Raw genomic sequence first — 21,089 nt, forward strand, 5'->3', positions numbered from 1 at the left:
TGCTGGATTTTCCAAAACTCGTTTATGTGCTAAGTCCGCGAACTGGCGGAAGTTCTCTTTCCGAGAATTTCTACTGAGATTCAACCGATTAACTTAAGTTCGCGAACTTGTTTGTGAACTTAAGAGGTTATGATCTAAAGATGTGCTCTGAACATGAAACTTAAATTACTAAGGAATGCTTTATGCAAACCGTGGATATAAAGTTCATGAGACGATTCAATCGAATCGAATCATCTTTGTTTCAATTGTGTCTTGTGTAGTTACATAAGATCTCATAGAAATTGAACAACTCTTTAACTAGTTCATTTGAGTCAATTGAACTAGTTATGGTGAAGAAGAACAAGGTTAATATGAAATGCTCATATGGTTGACCTTTTTACATTTTTATGTTGAACCAACATATACGTACACGTTTGGGCATGGTTTTCACGAACCCATAAACGTTTACCAAAATGTGTGTGACAAGCTAGGTTTTTCGATCTAACGGTTGAGAAATATTAGCTTGAATCTAAATCAGGTTTTCATCTAACAGTGAATATGGATTGCTTTGTACCTAAGGCAAAACCCTGATTTGAAGGCTATATAAAGGAGATATCTAGCATTGTGCAAAACTAATCCCCACACGTATGTGTGCTACTAGTGCGCCTGCTAGAGTCGATCTCCATTAACCTTTGATTTTCTTCTCCAAAATCAGGTTAACGACTTAAAGACTTCATTGGGAATGTGAAGCCAGACCGATACTACTTTGTCGTAGTTGTGTGATCTGATCCTGCATCTTCTATTGTACGAGTACAATCGATTGATTGGCTTGAGATCGTGAGAGTTCTCCGATAGGCAAGATAAAGAAGTCACAAACATCTTCATCTCACTATTTGTGATTCCTCGACAATCCGCTTGTGTAGTCAGGAAGGATTGTAGAGAGGTGATTGATTAATCTAGGTTGTTCTTCGGGAACATAAGACCGGATTATCAATTGGTTCCTGTTCACCTTGATTTTATATCTTAAGACGGAACAAAACCTAGGTTTTATCTGTGGGAGACAAATTTATCCTTTGATAGACTTTTCTGTGTGAGACAGATCTGTTTATTATCAAGTCTGCGATTTTGGGTTGCAACAACTCTTGGTTGTGGGTGAGATCAACTAAGGGAATCAAGTGCACAGTATCCTGCTGGGATCAGAGTCGTAGGAGTACAACTATACCTTGGATCGGTGGGAGACTGATTGGGGTTCAACTATAGTCCAGTCCGAAGTTAGTTTGCAGTAGGCTAGTGTCTGTAGCGACTTAATACAGTGTGTATTCAATCTGGACTAGGTCCCGGGGTTTTTCTGCATTTGCGGTTTCCTCGTTAACAAAACTTCTGGTGTCTGTGTTATTTCTTTTTCCGCATTATATTTTTTATATAATTGAAATAATACAGGTTGTGCGTTAAAGATTATCAACTGGAAATCCGACCTTTGGTTGTTGATTGATATTGATTGATCCTTGGACATTGGTCTTTGGTACCGTCCAAGTTATCTCTGTTTGATAAAGACTCGCAGATTTCCATTTGCTTGAGTAAAGATCAAATCGAGAGATTGAGATATAAACTCTTTGATATATCTTTTTATTGATTGAGTCTATCTGTCTAGTTGATTCTCATAAAAAGTATATTGAAGTTTGTCCATACAGATTGCTAAGCGAAATATTGGGTGGTGTTGTTAGACCCCCGCTTTTTCAGGACTTTTATAGATAAAATGCTTTTCTCATTGGGTTTTTGTGAAGAGTGGCGTACCTTAATCCATCAGTGCACATCGACTACTACAGTGGAGATAAGACTTAATGGAGGTACCTTACATTCCTTCTAGAGGACTCAGGCAAGGGGATCCTTTATCCCCTTACCTTTTCATTTTATCTATGGAGTACATGGACAGATCTTTATCTGTGGCGGAATCTCTTAATCTATTGAAAGGTATATAGGTTCGAAGAATTCAATTTCTATCAATCACCTGCTATTTGCAGATGATTGCATGTTGTTCTTCAATGCAGATAAGCAGAGTATTGCTCAAGTCAAGACTTTTCTCAAGAAATTTAGTGAACTCTCAGGTCAACTTATTAATTTTTCGAAATCATCAGCTTTTATTACAGAAGATCTAATGTATGAAGACAAGTTAGCAATCAGAAATGAGTTAGGGGTTAAAGAATTATGCACATCAGATAAATACCTAGGACTTCCTTTACTTCTAGGTAAATCTAAGAATACCTCTTTTAGTTCCATACATGATTCTTATGAACATAAATTTCAAGGTTGGTGTGCTAAGACTCTTAACCAAGCAGCAAGATCAACATTGGTAAAGTCAGTTTTAAACACAATTCTGACTCATTATATGAGTAATTTCAGGCTACCAAAAAACACAATAAGGAAGCTAGATTCTTTGCAAAGGAAATTCTGGTGGGTCATAAATCAAATAGAGGCCTGAATTTGATTGCTTGGGACTCTCTTTGCCGCTCTAAATCAGATGGTGGTCTAGCCTTTAGAAATCTGGAACAGTTTAACTTAGCTCTGATAACTAAGCTTGCTTGGCGACTATGTACAAAAAGAAATAAAGATTGATTAAAGATTATGAAAGACAAATATTCACCGTACTCTGACTTTCTTCACCTGCAAGAATTCCCTTCTAATTCCTCTTGGATATGGAAGGGGCTGGAGGTTGGATTGCACTTTGTTAAGAAATTTTATAGGTGGGATGTTAGATGTGGAACTAGAATACTAGTCTGGTATGACAAATGGGTACAAGGTTTAGACTGCCCACCTACACCAAATGCTTCTTTTGGAGAGCCTGCTAGAATTGTTTATGTTTCGGACTTAATGCGGCAGAATCCAAGAAGATGGAATGTTCAGCTTGTAACAGATCTCTTTCCACCAGAAATGGCCAATTCTATCTTGAATATGAATTTGGTTCAAGTTGGAAATGACAAGATGATCTGGGAACCAAGTAGAAATGGTGAATTTTCAGTTAAGTCCACTTATAATGCTCTAATGCGACAAAGTGGCTTAGCTGTTAATTCTCAACAGCATAGTTCCAACATAAACTGGAAGTATTTATGGAAAACTAACCCTCCCCATAAGGTTAAACTTATCATTTGGAAATGCCTTAAGGGTATTGTTCCGACTGCAGTTGAGCTGTACAAGTATAGAAAGGACATAAATACTATCTGCCCTAGGTGCTCTCAGGACCATGAAACTCTACAACACCTTCTAATTGATTGTCATCATTCTAAGTCCTTATGGTTAGCTATGAATGTTAATGTAGCTCAATTACAGCAGAGACACATTCAAGTTACAGATTGGATTGCAAGTTGGTTTGATAATTCTTCTGTCAGTTATTCCCGAGACAAGGAAGTTTGGACTGCAACTGTGATGATAACAACTTAGTTTATATGGAAGAATCGTTGCTCTAAAGTTTTCCAGAATAAGAATCAAAATGTGTACTCTACAGTCTACTACATTAAAAACATGATTAACCTTTGTTCTCCTAACAATAACCAACACAATGAGAAGATATCTCATCAGACGTGGAAGCCTCCATCAGCTAATGACATGAAAATAAATATAGGTGCTTCGTTTGATCATGTTACTTCAGATTTTGGAATTGGCCTAATTCTTCGTGACTCTACAGGGCAATGCTGGGGCATCAGGGGCAAGTACTTCCATGGATGAGTAGATCCTAAGCAAGCTGAATGTCTGGCCATGAAGGAATCTTTATTGTGGGTCAGAGATAACCAGCTGCAAAATGTTATCCTTGAAAATGACTGTATAAACCTAGTTGAATCGGTTAATAGTTCTAAATTCTTGGTTCACTGGAGAAACCAAGGAATAGTAGACGAAATCAAGTATCTCCTCTCTTTTGTTTCTTGCTCTACTATTACTTATGTACATAGGTCGGCAAATAATGATGCACATGTAATAGCAAACCGTGCTAGATCTGACAGACTCTCTTTTGCTTATGGTTGTAACATCCCTCTAAGTTTGTTAAAACTATAAGGGATGATATAACAAACTGTCGGTTGAAATTATGTACTTAATGCCTTAGTAATGAAGGCTTGTTTCGCATAAGAAAAAAGCAAAAGGAGTTTAAGTGGGGTGGCCATCACCATAAATTTATTTCGTAACAGAACTTTACTCGTATATTTGCTAAAACAAACTTTTGCAAAAAAATCTGAATTATGTTATTGTCTTTTATTTTTAAAAAAGAAACAAGAAAATCAGTTCAAAAACTGGGATTTGATGCCTAGAGTAGGCCCTGCCTCAAGGACGGTTATGCTACCCAGTTTGCTAGGGTTGTCAAGCAGTAAAGAACACTAATATAATCTGTCGATAACCTATCCCCGACTAACCAAACAGAAAGCGACAGGCAATCAACTGTCCCAGTTCCATGCTTGATTTGTTCTTCTAGGTGGTGCGTTATTATTTTTTTTTCCCGTTATTAAGTTTAAACACAGATTGGAATACACGTTGCAAAAGACATACGAAACGATAGTGGGAATCAGAAGTGGGGCGTGGAGTGTTTGAGCACCTACTTCAACGTAAAACTACAGCCGAGTTTTAGCATAGTCAAACAAGAAGGAATTGGACAAAAATAACATCAAAATAAGTGATTTTGAGACTTTTTGGTGCTAGTTTGGACCAATCAGAACCCTAAATATAACTGTCAGTATCTAGACAGTTGGTTTTCTAGTTACTCATCATTCATTCCCCACTTCTCAACACTTTCTCCGATGATTAGAGAAACCCAAGTCTAAGTCCACTCTGCAGCATTCTACACACATTCTCTCAATCTTAGAAAATCATTGTCTTGTTTGTCCATCTTGTATATAGATATCGAGATTTCAAGTTTGCAAGAAGTGGTTTCGATCTGAATTATCATCTATTGGAGTGGGTTTGTCACACAAATTTCGTTTAGTGCAATGGAGTTTATGAAACTTCCATTTCCGGAGCAATTCTCTCACTGGTTTTCATTGAAAACGAAGGTATTTTCAAGGTTTAGTATAGGAGTAGGATCTTCAATACTTATTCTAAGTTTGATATTTTTGTACTGCCCATCATCTTTATTCCAACCTATGTTTCAAGGATTTCGCACTAGCAATGATCTTAATAGGGGTAATTCTTCTTCTTTATCATTTTCGAGTACTCCTTCTAATTCATCAAATTTTTCTGATTTTGATTTGGGAAAAATGGGAAAAGCCCATGATGGGATTCAATGGAATGTTTCAGAGGGATCGAAGAATTCCAGCTTTTTGAGTTCTACGGGAGGAAGAGGAAACAAATCCCTTGAAGGGAGTGTTTCCGAGGGTTCGAAAAATGCAACCTTTTTGAGTTCTATTGGAGAAGAACAAAGAACCCATGAAGGGAATTTTACTGAGCAGAAGATAAATGAGAGTTTAATTAGTGAAGGAGATGGCAACAGTACTAGTTCTTCTTCTATTAATGAAGGTAAGAAGAAATGTGATATATATAATGGGAAATGGGTAAGAGATGAAAAGGTACCATATTATCCGGTTGGTTCATGTCCATACATTGAGAGATCTTTTAATTGTCGTATAAATGGAAGACGTAACGATGATTATTTGAAATGGAGATGGCAACCAGATGAATGCGATATACCCAGGTAAGATCATCTAGCCTTTCTTAATTTGGATGTAATTCTGTTTAATTTTCTTTTTGATTAGTTCTAGACAAGTGTTTAGTGAAATTAGACCGGGGGCAAGTTTCATAATGACCTGTACCATTACAATCGGGGGCTGATGCTGCCTGCTAACCAGTTGAGAGGCGCTATGCCATTTAATTGCCACAATAAGTGTTATGATCTGGTTCTTTTACCTCCTGGTTTGACTATAACCATAGTAAATTTAAATTCGCCGAAAAGAAATGGATATCTTAGTCAATGAGTTCATTCTACGTTTGGCCTAGATTGTCCTGGATGTTGGATGTTGGATTTATGAATTCTTTTCCCAGGGTTTTTGACTATAAAAGTCTACACAATCATTTCTCCTTGTAGACACCAGCAGACGAGTGCCAAATCCCTCCTTTCACATTACAGACAAAAATCAGGAGATAATGAGAAGATGAGTACACTTTATGGTCATAGCGAGATACTTGAAACTGCACTAGGACTTACAGGTACACCTTCTTGGACTAGCTTCTAGTTCTTTTTTTTTTTTAGTAGATAAACCAGGACAACTCTCCTGAGGTTACAAAATGTTTCTAGTTCACCGAACAGGAAATTGTCACCAGAGACAAAATGTTACCTTCATTTTACAGATGGTAATCTCTCTTTGTTCATGAATGGTGAAACAGACCCAGAACTATTAGGCAAGTTTGCCTCGCTAAATGCACAGTGCATATCTCAAGCTTAGCTTGGAGAGCTGAATGAGTTTTACGCTAGAAGCCCAAAGAACAAGAACTCTGAAGATTTGGATGAGTGGGTTGCTTGATCTGTTTGCTGATATCGATGGAGTTGCTTTAGCAAACAAATCTCTCTAATATACTCTATAATTTTATGTCAGCCCAACTTCAGGAAATGCGGTGTTCCGCTTACTTTCTTAACTGTTTTTCAGCTCATGAAAGGTTATAAAGGTGTAAACATAAATATGTTAAAGCATTTCTAAGTTGCTGAAAAAGGAAGGCAGCCTGTGAATGTGTAGTTTCAGAAGGTTGCCCAAAAGGGTTGTGCTTGTGCAGCTTTTTTATGTCTTTTCATTGAGAAGTTGGTTGCTGATATATATGGTGATCTATTTTGTTGTCATACGAAGTTTTTTTTCTTACATTATGACATGAATGCAACAGATTGAACGCTACTGATTTTCTGGAGAGGTTGCGTGGAAAGAGGATCACTTTCGTCGGGGATTCGCTAAACCGGAATATGTGGGAGTCATTGGTGTGCATACTTCGGCATGGTGTCGCAAATAAGAGCAGAGTTCACGAGATATTGGGAAGAAACAGCTACAGAGGACATGAACTATACGATTTTAGATATGAGGCAAGTTTCTAGAGCTTTACTTTCTGATTTGTGATTTTCTCTTTCTTTTCAGTAAGCTATAGCAACAAATTCCTTTCTCTATGTTCTGGCTGTAGTACAGGACTACAACTGTTCTGTGCAGTATGTGAGTGCTCCCTTTCTGGTTAAAGAAACATATACGAAACATCCAAAGTTGAGATTAGATGTGATGGATCTAACGACATCAAAATTTCGTGAAGCTGATGTGATAGTCTTTAATACAGGCCACTGGTGGAATCATGAGAAAACTTCTAAAGGGTGAGAATAGGAGCTGTAATGAGTTATACTTGTCTCTTTCTACTGCTTACATTGCATCGTCGAAATTTAACAAAACCAGAAAATTATCCCATTTGAAACTACGCTCAGTACGTAAAACAAATTTCTCTAATTGCTTTCTCATCCCGTATCTTACTTCTAACTTTTGTAATTTCTGTTGTTAACACAGAGAGAACTACTACCAGGAAGGACCACATGTGTACCAAAAACTAGAGGTACTGGAAGCATTCGAGAAAGCTCTCAGTACTTGGGGCAAATGGGTTGACGACAACATCGATACTAACAGAACTCAGGTCATCTTCAGAGGGTATTCAGTTGCCCATTTCAAGTAAGAAAAATTTCTATGACTGATATTTTGAATTTGACTTTGTTGTCTTCCAAATTTCTTTTCATGCTGTCTAAAGAGTGGCATTCTGTATTCTTGTGACTCATAACTGAGCTTTTTTGAATCTTAGTTCTAGTTTTGAGATGAAGCACAACATTTCTGTACTGCATCTCTACCTTTTAACTCAAAGTCACTGCATAACAACTTTTCACTGTCGAATAATTAGTTTTGATCGTGATTCATGGCATTTCAAGTTCATATGGGCAATCAGAGAAAAGTTGCTAATGTGCTAGGATTTTTTTTTGTGTGAATCTCTCTCTTAAGAATCTGATATGGTTGCAGGGGTGGACAATGGAACTCAGGCGGTCATTGCCATAAAGAAACTAAGCCAACCTTCAATGCATCAAATTTAGCTCAGTACGTTAAGAAGATGGAAATTGAAGAAAGCGTGCTGCAACAAATGAAAGCTCCTGTAACATATATGAACATAAGTAGGCTTACAGACTACAGAAAGGATGGTCACCCTTCAGTATACGGGAAAAACTATAAGACTGATCAAGAACGAGCTGCAGCTGTGCAGGACTGCAGCCACTGGTGCTTACCTGGAGTTCCTGACACATGGAATGAATTATTGTACGCTTCACTCCTAAAAATAGGCACTTAAACGTCAAGTAAAGAAGTTAAGAATGTGTTGGTTATATTTGCACGCCATTCTTTCATTCTTTGGCATTGAAAGTTGTACATTAGGTGTAGAAGTCACGGCAGTGCTCTTGATATCTCATCTTCCTTGCTGTCAATATCTGTCTACCTGTAAATGTCTTATATATACATCTCTAAATGTCAGGCTTTTTCTGGTTATTTCTTCTTCTGCTGCCAATGCCTCTCTAGTGTAGTAGAGAGCTAAGTGAAGCTGTCTCTCTCTCTCTGAGTCCCGAGTGTTCAATGCTTCATTTGAATTCAATTGTAAAGAGAAACAGAAACTCCCTCCTCAACAAATTCATTCTATATTTCCCGTCTTCTTCTTCTAGCAATCAGTTCCTCAAAAACCCATCTTTTACCACAAATTTAAACACTAAAAAACTCAACTTTTGTCCTCAAGAACCCTCACTGCAATTATCATCGTCAACTTATACCCACCACCATTACTTGTCTCTTCTTCAAACTTGTGTTAACAAGAGATTGATTGAACCAGGAAAACAAATACATGGTCACATTATTCTTACTGGTCTACATGATGTCAAAATAGCAACCAAATTAGTTTGTTTATACTCTGCTTGTAACTACTTATCTGATGCCCAGTTGATATTTGATAAATTACCTAAACGAAATATCTTTCTTTGGAATGTTCTTATTCGTGGGTACGCTTGGTTCGGACCTCACGAGCTCGCTATCTCGCTGTATTATCAATTGCTTGATCATGGTCTCAAACCTGATAATTTCACTTACCCTTTTGTTCTTAAAGCTTGTTCTTCACTCTCTGCACTGAAAGATGGTGAACTCATTCATGAAGATGTGATTCAGGCAGGGTGGGAATCTGATGTTTTCATCGGTGCGGCTCTTGTCGATATGTATGCCAAATGCGGATGTGTTGATAAGGCACGTTCGGTTTTCGACAGAATTCCTGCAAGAGATGTAGTCACTTGGAATTCGATGCTGGCTGCTTATTCACAAAATGGGTGTCCAGAGGAAGCACTTTCTTTGTGTCGTGAGATGGCTTTGACCAAGGACTTTCGGTCGACTGTAACTGTTGCCACACTTGTCGCTGTGATCTCAGCTTCAGCTGATATTGCAGCCCTTCTTCAAGGAAAGGAAATTCATGGATTTAGTTGGAGGCGAGGATTTGGAACCCAAGATAAAGTGATTACTACTTTAGTTGATATGTATGCGAAAAGTGGTTCCTTGAAGGTTGCTCGAAGATTGTTCCAGCAACTTAAAAGAGAAAAGAGTTGTTTCTTGGAATGCAATTATTACTGGATATGCAATGCATGGCCATGCTAAGGAAGCACTGGCGCTGTTTGCAGATATGCAGAAAGAGGGATTTCCACCTGATCACATAACATTCGTGGGCGTTCTTTCGGCTTGTAGCCGCGGAGGTTTCATGGATCAAGGGTGGAAGTTTTTTGAGTCTATGTTGGAAGATTACTTGATCAAACCAACAGTTCAGCACTATACTTGTATGGTTGATCTTCTTGGCCATTCTGGTCGGTTGGTTGAAGCCTATGATCTAATCATGGGAATGCAAGTTAGAGCAGATTCTGGCGTCTGGGGTTCTTTGTTAAATTCATGCAAACTCCATGGAAACGTGGAGTTGGGTGAACAAGCATTAGCGAAACTAATTGCATTGCAACCTGATGATGCAGGAAATTATGTCATTCTATCGAATATATATGCCCAAGCTGGTAAATGGGACGGAGTTGCTAAACTGAGGATGTTGATGAAGAAAAAAGGGCTTAAGAAGAGCATTGCTTGTAGTTGGATTGACGTGAAGAATAAAACCCATGGATTTCTCGTCGGAGATGTTTCTCATCCTCAATCAGATGAAATTTATGCGGAATTGAAGAGGTTGGGTCGCTTAATGAAAGAAATTGGTTATGTACCTGACACTACTCCAGTTTTCCATGACGTGGATGATGATGAGAAGATGAACATGGTTTATGGTCATAGCGAGAGGCTTGCAATTGCATTTGGAATTATTAGTACACCCTCAGGGACTAGGCTACTAGTGACCAAGAATCTGAGAGTATGTGATGATTGTCATGTAGTTATCAAATTCATCTCCAAAATCTCCAAACGGGAAATCATAGGTAGAGATGTAACTCGTGACCATCATTTTGAAAATGGTAATTGTTCTTGTGGTGATTACTGGTGAAACAGATAGAGAACCTTAAAGGCATGTTTCTCCGAATGAATGGACAAAGCTAGTCTGGATAATGCAGGTATATATTTTCTTTTTCTTGTTCCAAATCTAATTCTGCTTCACATTATATATGCATGTACCCTCCTAAGCATATGGACTATATTTATATACAACCATGATGCAGGGGCATATTATGACCCTTTAGAGTGTTTTCCTAATTAGGACGTTTGCTAGTTTATCTCTTAAGAAAGGGCGTTTTTGTCCGTTAGTCTTAGGGTTTTCTCTTTTTAGGTTTTGGTTGCGAGTATAAGTAGGTTATTATCCGTCTTTTAGAAGGCAGACTTTATTATTGATTTTAAGAATATAATCGTTAGATTATCAATGAGTAAGTTGGCTTCTAGCCCTAGACTCAATTTACCAACGTCTTGTTAATTTCCTACTGTTAGTTTATGCCCTATGTTGCTAGCCTAACTTCATCAATTGGCGCTAGAACAAAAAAACCCACAAACCCTAGCTAGCTTAAATGGCATGAAGAGTTAGAGGTGGTGGTGGAAGAGGTACTACAACTTATCAAGCAGACCTTAAAAAGATTAGAGTTATAGTTGACAACATGTTGCCGCTGTTGGAAAGGCTGGAGCAGAAAACCAAGTTGGGGAACTTGTTGCGACGGTTGGAAAAACTAGAGCAACAGAGACGTGCGAGAGCCCTTATGGAGATACCGGAAGGCCGACGCAAACCCTTAGATCCACCAGAAGGCGTTTCTAAAGTATATCAACATGAAGACACGGTAGTTGATGAAAACCTTTTTCATAGACCTGTTATTCGTGAGGCAACACCATTCTCTTTGTGTGAGAGTGAAGAGTCTGAAGACGAACTTGTTGTTCGTGAGGAAACACCATTCTCATTGTGTGAGAGTGCAGAAGATAGAGTTGTTGTGGATTGGGACTTAGCACCAGTTTACGATACTTGCTCGGAAGATGAAGACGAAGTTTTCTTTCAACTAGATCATACTGATTCTCTAATACGAGAGGAGACAAGTATTGTAAGTATTCCTGTGCACCAAACTCACTCAGTATACAAGAATCAAGATACATATGCGGTAGATGATCTCAGTTTGATACAAACTTTATGTACTGTTGACGATCCTATTTTGAGATCAAACTATTACAAGGGAGAGGTTAGCCGTAAAGAAGTTTGTAGAGAAAATTATTTCAGTAAAATTCGTGGGCGAATTGTCTCCAACAAGGGGAGGAGTGTTATTAAGGAAGACAGCTACCAGAAGTTGAGGAAGAAGTTGTTCTTACATCTGCTGGTGTTGATACTTTTGTCAGGGAAGACACAAGGATTGTAAGTATTCCAATAAACCGATGTCATTCTGATTACAGTAGTCAAGCTTTATATGAAGTAGACAGTTTTAAGTTGAGATCAGATTGTTACAAGGAAGAATTTAGTCATGAAGAAATTTGTAGAGAGAATTATACCAGCAAATTTCTTGGTCGGATTTTCTCTAACAGCAGGAAGGATACTATGGCAGTAGTTTTAGAAAGCTATTGCTGTTGTCGTGAGGAAATATGTGGAGAAAACTACAAAAGTAGAATTCGTGGTCGAATTTTCTCTAACATTGGGAGAAAAATAATGATTGAAGATTCTCTTGCAAGGAACTTGCGTTACTCAAGCGAGTGTGTAATGACTTGCTATCAGGGGTGCACTGTTAATAAGCTATGTGATGCTGCGCACGAATATCATCCGTAACATGGCGCTGATTCGGCAACACTCTCTTTGGACCAGCAAATTGGCAAGCACAGAGAAGCTTATGTTGATGACATAAGACATACCCATCACGAGGTGTATGCAATCAACAACAAGAAGAAAACGGTGGCAGAGGAAGTATTCTCAATTGTTTCAAAAGATCTGACCATTGAGGTAATGAAGAACGCGTTAGATGTTTTCTTTGAGATTGGAATAAGGTATATGGAATGTTATGAGAACAACTCTTGCGATTCTTCTAATTAATGGGAATTATACAAGAGCAGCAGATGCTAATCGATGGCCTGAGGGTTTACAAGGAAAACCAACGAGGAATTTGTTACTTGCTTGTCGTGATTCAACGGCTAGCCCGTATAAGAGGTTAGTTTGTGCTGACTATCAAGACGCAGTGACGGAATCAATGCTTATTGACATACCTCAGTCGGGAATCAGAAATGAAGATTTGGGTTTCGTGTTTGATCGTGGGAAAGTAGCACGGATATCCTACGACAAAGATAACATTACTTGCTCATTGCGTTTCAGGATCTCTAATGCTTTGGGTTTTGTTTTCGATCGTGGAAAGGCCGAAGTGACAACAAAGATATGCAGAGTTCTTGAAGCTTCTCATCGGAGCTGAGAATTTTTTCAACCTGGGTTGGTTGATGCAGGGGGATATTATGACCCTTTAGAGTGTTTTCCTATTTAGGACGTTTGCTAGTTTATCTCTTAAGAAAGGGCGTTTTTGTCCGTTAGTCTTAGGATTTTCTCTTTTTAGGTTTTGGTTGCGAGTATAAGTAGGTTATTATCCGTCTCTTAGAAGGAAGACTTTATTATTGATTTTAAGAATATAATCGATAGATTATCAATGAGTAAGTTGGCTTCTAGCCCTAGACTCAGTTTACCAACGTCTTATTGATTTCATATTGTTCTATTCTTCAAGTTTTCTGTCTATTGTTAGTTTATGCCCTATGTTGCTAGCCTAACTTCATCAAACCAATTTCATTTAGCTATCCAACTAAACTTGATGTCTGTGAATAAGGTTATTCACAGCGAAAGATTATTATTGCAAACAATTAGAACAAAAAAGAGAAAGAAATCGTGTACACAGAAGTGCCACATGAATATTAATCAAATAAATTATGCATAGTTTCTGTTAGTGGACTAAATGGAATAGCTAGTGAAAGATGACTAAAAGTTGTTTACAAACTATGGCAAATCACATTATGCATAAGTCCATCATACATTTTTTCACAGTTTCATAATTTGCTGCATATTTGTTAAAAACACAATGGATATATACAATTTGGGTGTGCCTTGCACTTCTTATGAGCATGTCTTTATGATAACATGGTAAAATTAGCAAGAAAGATGGTCTTATCCCCCTTTATAAATCGTGTTCTTAACATACCCAATTTTGATTCTAGGGGGGCTGTAAATATAAAGGGAATGATGAAATGAAGTAGTGACATGTATCTACCTTCTTCCTTTATCGATAAGATACATATTATGCCTTCCATGGAATAACAACTTTAATATGTAACCAATTTCCCATAATGTCTTCTGAAATGTCAAAACTGTGCCATAATATGTATCTAACTCCTTTCAAACTCTACTTGGTCATGGAAAAACATCAGCTCAGAGTTGTCTTTCATCAAAAAATACAGTTGTTGGAACATTGGCAATGGCCAAACTGTCTTAATCTGAAGTTATAGATGGATCCCAGAGTTATTAACACCTCCCATTCCAAAAGCTGGTGTTAACAATTATCAGAATTATACTCATGTTTATCAACTTTTTTCAGATTCAGGAGGTTGGAACCATTCTCTCATTTTCTCTCTTTTTGAAGCCCCAGTTGCAAGATTGATTCTTAATATCACAATACATTCTCAATATCAAGACAAATTGGTCTGGACTTTGGAGAGAAATGGAAACTTCTCAATTAAATCAGCTTATAAAAAGATGTTTCAAGAGCAAAATGTGAATCCCACAGTTGGACAAAGGATGAAAGCTATATTCAAGAAGTTATGGAAGCTACCTATTCTGCCAAGGATAGCTCAGTTTATCTGGAAATGTCTAAAAGACATTCTACAAACCAGAGATAAACTAACTTATGTGATTCAAAACGGTGATTATGGTTGCCCTTTCTGCGCTCAAACTCTGGAAACTTCTTCACATTGCATTCTACATTGCAATCTCTCTAAAGCAGTCTGGTTTGCAGTCTTAGGAATCCATATTCAAGCTGATGCAAACTTAGTAGAGTGGTTATGCAACTGGTTTGACGTGTTGTTTTCACATCAGATACAAGAGGATCATCTTTGCAAAATAGCGATAATTGCATGGTGTATATGGTCCGCACGGTGTGATAATGTGTTCAAAGGGTGGAAGATAACTCCAGACACAATCATTCATCGAAGTAAAAAAGAAATAGAGCTCTTGAAGACAAAACAGGACATCTCTATACCTCCAATTCCTAAACAAAATAGATTAAATCTGCATTGGAGTCCTCCTCCTATAGGAATTCATAAAATTAATGTAGATGGTTCTTTTAATTACTCTTTAAAAACAGGTGGGATTGGTCTAATCTTACGTGATTTTGCAGGTACTCACAGGGGCTCCAAATGCATCTTCCTAGAATCAGCTCTGAGTCCAGAGCAAGTGGAGTGCAAAGGATTACGAGAAGCTATACAATGGGCAGAAGATATGAGGTTGGATAAGGTAGTTTTTGAAATGGACTCTCAATTGGTTGCTGATGCAATAAACAAAGAAGACTTCAACGCAGATTGGAGAATTCGTTTTTTAATCTTAGACATTAAAAGAATTCTTAAGAATAATGTTTCCTGGCAATGCATTTATGTGCCAAAGGAAAAAAATAAGGTTGCAGATAGATTAGCAAAATTAGCTAGAGTTTCTTGCTTAAGTAGTGTATGGATTCTGTCCATCCCTGATGACATCTTATTTCAGCTAAATGAGGATGCTAAACATGTAATCTCTGACATTTAATCAATGAAAATTCCAGCTTCAAAAAAAAAAACTCCTTTCAACAACATATTTAGCTAGCCAAAACTTTTTCGGTATGTTTGTACTTGGCGTTTTGAAGTTACCTTGGGTAGAAAGAACTGTGAGACACACTAGCAACTGAAGGGCAAGAAATGGCGTGGAATGGATTAGATGCGCTGGAATTGTCATTGAGCTCCATGGTGTTCTCATCAATAAAGGGGGGATTCGTTGGTGCAGGGAGGTTATATTCCTTGTTCAAAAGCATCTCTAGGACTTTCGACATAAATGGTCTTAACGAAGGTATCTCTTGTGTACACAGAAGTGCCACATGAATAACCCTCGATGCATCCTTTTTCAAGTCACTTTCATTGTTGTAGTGATGGAACATCAAATTCGGATCGAAGAGTGTTTCTACTGTACCCATTTGGAAATTTTTCCACGCCTACCTCACACAACATTAACAGAAATTGAATTATGAAACAATAAATGCTTTTGAAAAGAATGAAACAAGTCTTTCTGAAGGAAATGTAGAAATTTACTGCTGTGATAAGACTGTCTGAGAAGTCCACATGTTTTCTCCTGTTGTTCTGTCTTCCGGTAACAATTTCTAGCAACAGAACCCCGAAACTGTACACATCTGCTTTTTCTGTTAATTGCCCATGTGCTAGGTACTCGGGCGCCATATATCCTCTGTGTATTCAAATAGGAGTTAGAACATACATATATATATACTGATATACACCCATTATCTATATATGTTTCTCTATACGTACAAGGTTCCTGCAATAGCGGTGCTGATGTGAGTTTTATCTTCTTCGAAAGACCTAGCTAACCCAAAATCTGCAATTTTAGCTCGGAGTTTTGAATCCAACAAAATGTTGCTGGCTTTTATATCTCTGTGAATGATTCTATTGCTGGTGTTTTCGTGAAGGTAAACCAAACCTTCTGCTGTCCCAATAACTATCTCTAATCGCTTCTCCCACAGCAGTGCTTGAGCTTTATTGGTATCTGTCTTGTTATCCAGGTGAACGGAACTTTTGTTAGTTATTTGGTAACTTTGTCAAGAATTCTCATAGTAGCAATTATAAATCAGTAAAACAAGGAAGAAGGATTATTACCGAAGAGGAAATGATCAAGACTCTTGTTTGGGAGATATTCATAGACAAGAAGGCTTTCGGGGCCGGAACAACTACAACCCAACAACCTAACCAGATTCTTGTGGTCCACACTGCTAATTATGTTAACTTCATTATAGAAATCTGCAGCTCTGTGCTTGTTATTAACGAAAAGTCTCTTCACGGCAATTTCTCTTCCATCAGCCAACACTCCCTACAATTGGTTGGGAGAAAAACTTGGTTAACAATTTGAAAATGTTAACCTGTTCCACATAAAAAGCTCTTCTTTCTGGCATTATGTTTGACATTCTTGAGAACTTGGGAAACCAAAAGATTTAATCTTAATTAAACATTTCTAGGAACCTACCTTGTAAACTGTTCCGAACCCTCCTTGGCCAAGCCTGTTTGCTTCATCAAAAGATCCTGTGGCCTTCTGCAGGACAGAGAACTTAAAGTTCAAGCTACTGTCGTGAAGGAGCTTCGCCATCTTCACGGCATCATCAGTTGAGCCTAACAAGGTGTATGCGGTTGCGCTATCAGTAAGCTTAAGTTTCATAGCATATTTTTGTTGCATTGAAACGTTGAACTACAGCTAGCTATTTAACAACGTCATTGTTAATTATTTGGGAGATTATCAGGTTAGAAAAGCCTTGTACCTTTTCTTTTCTTTTCAATAATTTTCTGCTTTCTAGCATAAATTGCAATAGCTGCCCCAATTGCTAAAAGAACCGCAGCACTCAGAACGACAACTACAATCACAATAATTTTCCCTGCAAAACCATAAGTCAAATACATAATCAGATCAATTGTGGCAGGTAACTTATGAATTTTTGTTTCTAATACAATACTTCATTTGCAAATTCCTACCTTTTAACATTCCAGGGCTCTGTGGTTCTTCATTAAGGAAACTTGTGTCAGAATACCTCATGAAGCAACCAGTGTTTAATGCCCGCCCCTCCGACAATGGTAAACATCCAATAATGGAAGATACAGCACTGTCTAAACATGCTCTGCAAGAACTCTGACTCAGTTTTTTCCAGCAATTTGCAAGAACATAAGCCGATTCATTTGCCTTTCCCGGCACCAGCACTTGAGATTTTGCATATCCCCCATTTCCTGGTGCCCTTGCAGCTGCATCTGTAACAGCTCTGCGTGCCGATTCCTGAAACTTTGTGCTTTTTCGTGTTCCATTCGAGTTACATATTGCCTTATCTTGAGGACTTCTATATTCGTCATAGAAACTGTAATTTGCAACTCGCATGAAACAACCATCAAGGTAGATACTCCCACCGTTGTAGGGATAACATTGTGGAAGCAAACTACGCATCTGAGCATAGCAAAGTGCACAATCAACTAAGGTGAGGTCTCCATAGCATTGGGCAAGGCCAAAATTTGCATTAGGCTCTTCACCCGTAACTGCTTCTCCATAACCAGTAGTTCTCATCTGATCACTGATGGCTTCCATGGTGGTGACGAAGTTGACGGTAAAAATACTTGTGTTTGCTTCTCTGTCTTTCCCACAAGGCATCTCAATTAGTTGAGCTCTTGGTGCACCTATTGTTGTATCGGTTTGTAGTAGAGCTAAGACCAGAAGTAGCAGCAGACAGATACTTGAAGATGACTCCATCGTTTATGATACTGATGGTAGTTCTCAAATCTGTTTTAGTAATGAAATTGAAAGAGATTTGTAAATTGTAAAGGAAGAACCAAAAGAAGAGAAAGAAAAGAAAAGAAAAATAAAGATTTAGAGAGGTAGCAAAATTCAACCCTTCTAGAATGCTCGCACAACAACTCTAAATGAAAGCAAAAAAAGGAATTAAATTTGACTTCTTTTTTTCCTTTCCGGTTCACATTAGTAAGTTAATCTAATGAAATAAAAATTGCAGATAAAATGTCACAATTTCATACTACTAGTATCACCCTGCAGAGTGCAGTCCTACTGCTGCAAATGCTAACCACAACTCGCAACCAAGTACTGGTAAAAACTTACTAACGGTAAAAACTTATTAATGTTCACGGTGCAACATTTTTATATCTCTAACTAGTAATTAGATCAAAGTACATTTAACATTCAAAACCAGATCTATAAACTTGGTAGAGAGGTTAATAATACTAATAATTGTTGTACAAACCACAAAGTGGTCTAAAATTATTGTTCTTCCCGACATGTATGTAACTTTTTCCACTAATCACATGATCAAGTTGAATAATTTCCAGAATTTTGGTCAGGACAGAATTATCATGAGTCACACGACAAAAACACGCGAAAGTTGGGTCATATCATATTCAAATGCGGGTCGAACTTGACCTGAGACCGACAATCAAGCCGTTCTTATACAGTGGGACCATACTCTCACGTGGGGAATGACGCCAAATCCATGAGATAAATGTTCGATGACATGTCCGAATAAGATGTAAGAATGGTTCAGACTTCAGAAAACATTCTGTCGTACAATATCATTGGCTCTGTTGCCAATGAGAATAAACAAACAAATCTTCTGGGTTGTACTCTGCTGATTCCTACTAGTGCTAATACTCTTCAAATTTGATAAATTTTGTGATCGATATCTATCCAATGAACTGATGATCTTAATCTTTAACCAATCAACTATTTTAATTGAGAATAATTTATCGAAACAGCTAATTGACTGGAAATTAAACAAAAAAAATCGAAAAATGAAGTTGGAGTAATTGAGAATGGTAGGTAATGAACTCTTACCTAATTATGCTTGAATTGAACAGATAGCGATCTTCATTTTCTGCTGTTGTTCTGGAACCTGAACTATATATGTGTGATAGATTGGAGTAGTCATGAAAATCTTCTATCCTTTATCCACTGAATCTTCTGACTTGTGCGATAGCGATGGAATATTATAGTGTCGATTGTAGATCGAGACGGTGAAAGAGAGCACTGAGCAGTGATATTTATCAAAGTTAAATGCTAAAATCAAAGTTGGATTTGTTTGACTCACAGCAATAGATATCAGTCAAAATTAAACTAAAAAAAAAAAAAAAAGTAGCTTCCATTATGTTTCCTATCTTGTTTTGTTTTGTCTTCGTGACCAGAAAAATTTGTATATTCAAAAGAAAAATACAAATTCAAGAATTGAGCTGACGGCTGTGTTTGACGGCTGCCAACGTGTCGTCTTGTTCTATGGCTAAGGAGCTGTCGTCTTATTTATCCTCGAGACATTCGACGCAGCTCTTCTCGAAGATAATTTTAGGGGAAAGCCACTTTTATTAGAGGGAAAACCAGTTTTGGGGTGGATATAAAAAATCAAAACCTTTTCCTATAACAATCACCAGTAATAACCTGTTTTACAACATGTTTGTTTGCAGCTGACTTGGCGTTTGGGTCTGAGTCAATCCCTGACTCGCACCGAGTCAGCAGTCAGACTGTTTGTTTTGCATTTTCTATAACCCCTGACTCACAAGCTGAATCGCTACCAATCCCTGACTCGGGACCTATAGAGCCAGGTGTGAAGATGCCACTGACTCAATCACTCAAACCACTGAGTCGAAAGAATATACAAAAATACCCTTCATCCTTTAAATCAGAGATTTCTTTCATTTTTCTTTTCCTCGTTTCTTCCGTCAAGTTTTTCCATCGAGAGCAGAAATGGAAGATTGGGGAAAAACTTAGATCTCCTTCTCAGAGAGTTATCTTCTTCATCCCTCTCTTAATAGATCTACTAGTTTCTTAATGATCGTTTGCTTCATCACTCGCAACTAATTTCTCAACTTATCACTTTCAACTCATCAACTTGTTTTAGAAGAATCGACATTAGGTATAATTTCGCATCCATATACTTTCTATCATTTTCATATGGGTTTTTGATGATTTTGGAATATTGGGTTTCTTTTTTGATATGCTAATTTGAGTATTTGATGGTTGTTTTTGTTAGCTTTTTGTTGTTTGTGAAAATGCCAAAGAGAGAAATGTTTTACTTGATCATTATGCATGATAGAATATGTCATCTTATATGGATTTTGATGTCATGTCCTACCTTTCAAAGATTATTGAGAGTTTTGAGTCAAGATCAGTTAGCTTTACCCAGAAATTGTTGATGTCATTTTTTATGACTTCCATTATTGGATTTGTTACATTTGTATATCTAGTTATAAGTTAAAAGCAATTGGAGTAGTATTTGCTATATTATTTAGTTGATATACAGGTGTATATGGACTTGAATGAGTGAAAAACTCTAAAATATACATGTTTGTGTTTCGCAGTAACATAAAAGAACATTTTAATTTGTTGCTACATAGTATTTAGTTTCGTGCATGAACACAATATAACATCTAATTGTTGTGTCAATGATATCTAAGAAAGGGTGTTGGGTAAAGGTGTGCTAAAACCTTTTTTGCTTTCTGTCATGTCAGTTTCTTCATACATTTTCAAGCTAGTGATTTCAGTAGGCATATACTGTCAAAGTAGGAAGGAAAAACTGAGTTAATGGTCAGCAATTGTGATTTTAGTTGCATTCTTTTGGCGAATCTCTCTTTTGATATTAGGACAGTAATGAGGATCTGGTGCCAACCATTGCTTTTACTTTTCGCTGTCAAATATTCTATCTTCATTTTAAACCCGTATATGCTGAATGCATAAAGATCATGCCTAGTGGTAAATTACTTTGTGTGGTAATTCTCAAAAGTTAGCACACTCTTTTTGTTTCAAATTACCCACGTCTTGTATTTGTTTTACTTTATGCTAGTTCTCTATGGAGAAAAAGGAAG

The 21,089-nt window shown here is 37.5% G+C and overlaps 3 protein-coding genes and 1 pseudogene across 5 annotated transcripts; 3 read left to right on the forward strand and 1 right to left on the reverse strand.

Moving 5' to 3' along the window:
- Positions 1-1,820: 1,820 nt before the first annotated feature.
- On the forward strand, positions 1,821-3,414 carry LOC113279493. The gene is made up of 4 exons (XM_026528187.1): positions 1,821-1,950; positions 2,028-2,329; positions 2,380-2,528; positions 2,721-3,414. The coding sequence occupies exons 1-4, from the start codon at positions 1,821-1,823 to the stop codon at positions 3,412-3,414; spliced, it is 1,275 nt and encodes a 424-aa protein (XP_026383972.1).
- Positions 3,415-4,741: 1,327 nt separating this feature from the next.
- Positions 4,742-8,495, forward strand: LOC113282476 (protein trichome birefringence-like 2). Of its 2 annotated transcripts, XM_026531490.1 has the most exons (6): positions 4,742-5,139; positions 5,254-5,647; positions 6,826-7,018; positions 7,119-7,294; positions 7,482-7,640; positions 7,980-8,495. In XM_026531490.1, the coding sequence occupies exons 1-6, from the start codon at positions 4,947-4,949 to the stop codon at positions 8,299-8,301; spliced, it is 1,437 nt and encodes a 478-aa protein (XP_026387275.1). In that variant the 5' UTR covers positions 4,742-4,946; the 3' UTR covers positions 8,302-8,495. The 2 variants fall into 2 exon arrangements, with proteins under 2 accessions (XP_026387275.1, XP_026387274.1); XM_026531489.1 differs by having other exon boundaries at positions 4,742-5,647.
- Positions 8,496-8,572: 77 nt separating this feature from the next.
- Positions 8,573-14,154, forward strand: LOC113282475 (annotated as a pseudogene).
- Positions 14,155-15,212: 1,058 nt separating this feature from the next.
- LOC113282477 (cysteine-rich receptor-like protein kinase 2) lies at positions 15,213-19,325 on the reverse strand. 2 transcript variants are annotated; one of them, XM_026531491.1, is made up of 8 exons: positions 19,072-19,325; positions 17,220-18,009; positions 17,009-17,122; positions 16,720-16,862; positions 16,356-16,566; positions 16,011-16,245; positions 15,777-15,927; positions 15,213-15,679 (listed from the first exon to the last, which is right to left on the reverse strand). In XM_026531491.1, exons 2-8 carry the CDS (start codon positions 17,977-17,979, stop codon positions 15,338-15,340), a joined length of 1,956 nt encoding a protein of 651 aa, XP_026387276.1. In that variant the 5' UTR covers positions 17,980-18,009; positions 19,072-19,325; the 3' UTR covers positions 15,213-15,337. The 2 variants fall into 2 exon arrangements, with proteins under 2 accessions (XP_026387276.1, XP_026387277.1); XM_026531492.1 differs by lacking the exon at positions 19,072-19,325 and having other exon boundaries at positions 17,220-18,144.
- Between the last annotated feature and the right edge of the window lie 1,764 nt (positions 19,326-21,089).

Source organism: Papaver somniferum, chromosome 5, assembly GCF_003573695.1.
Source record: "Papaver somniferum cultivar HN1 chromosome 5, ASM357369v1, whole genome shotgun sequence".
Taxonomy (NCBI): Eukaryota; Viridiplantae; Streptophyta; class Magnoliopsida; order Ranunculales; family Papaveraceae; genus Papaver; species Papaver somniferum.

Coding starts and splice junctions, on each gene's coding strand:
- LOC113279493 (XM_026528187.1), top strand. CDS start 1,821: ATGGAGGTACCTTACATTCCTTCTAGAGGACTCAGGCAAGGGGATCCT. Junction 2,330..2,379: donor AAGCAGCAAGATCAACATTG/GTAAAGTCAGTT, acceptor GAGTAATTTCAG/GCTACCAAAAAACACAATAA. Junction 2,529..2,720: donor GCCTTTAGAAATCTGGAACA/GTTTAACTTAGC, acceptor GAAATTTTATAG/GTGGGATGTTAGATGTGGAA.
- LOC113282476 (XM_026531489.1), top strand. CDS start 4,947: ATGGAGTTTATGAAACTTCCATTTCCGGAGCAATTCTCTCACTGGTTT. Junction 7,295..7,481: donor CATGAGAAAACTTCTAAAGG/GTGAGAATAGGA, acceptor TTGTTAACACAG/AGAGAACTACTACCAGGAAG. Junction 7,641..7,979: donor TATTCAGTTGCCCATTTCAA/GTAAGAAAAATT, acceptor ATATGGTTGCAG/GGGTGGACAATGGAACTCAG.
- LOC113282477 (XM_026531491.1), bottom strand. CDS start 17,979: ATGGAGTCATCTTCAAGTATCTGTCTGCTGCTACTTCTGGTCTTAGCT. Junction 17,123..17,219: donor GAGCCCTGGAATGTTAAAAG/GTAGGAATTTGC, acceptor ATGGTTTTGCAG/GGAAAATTATTGTGATTGTA. Junction 16,863..17,008: donor TATTGAAAAGAAAAGAAAAG/GTACAAGGCTTT, acceptor ACACCTTGTTAG/GCTCAACTGATGATGCCGTG.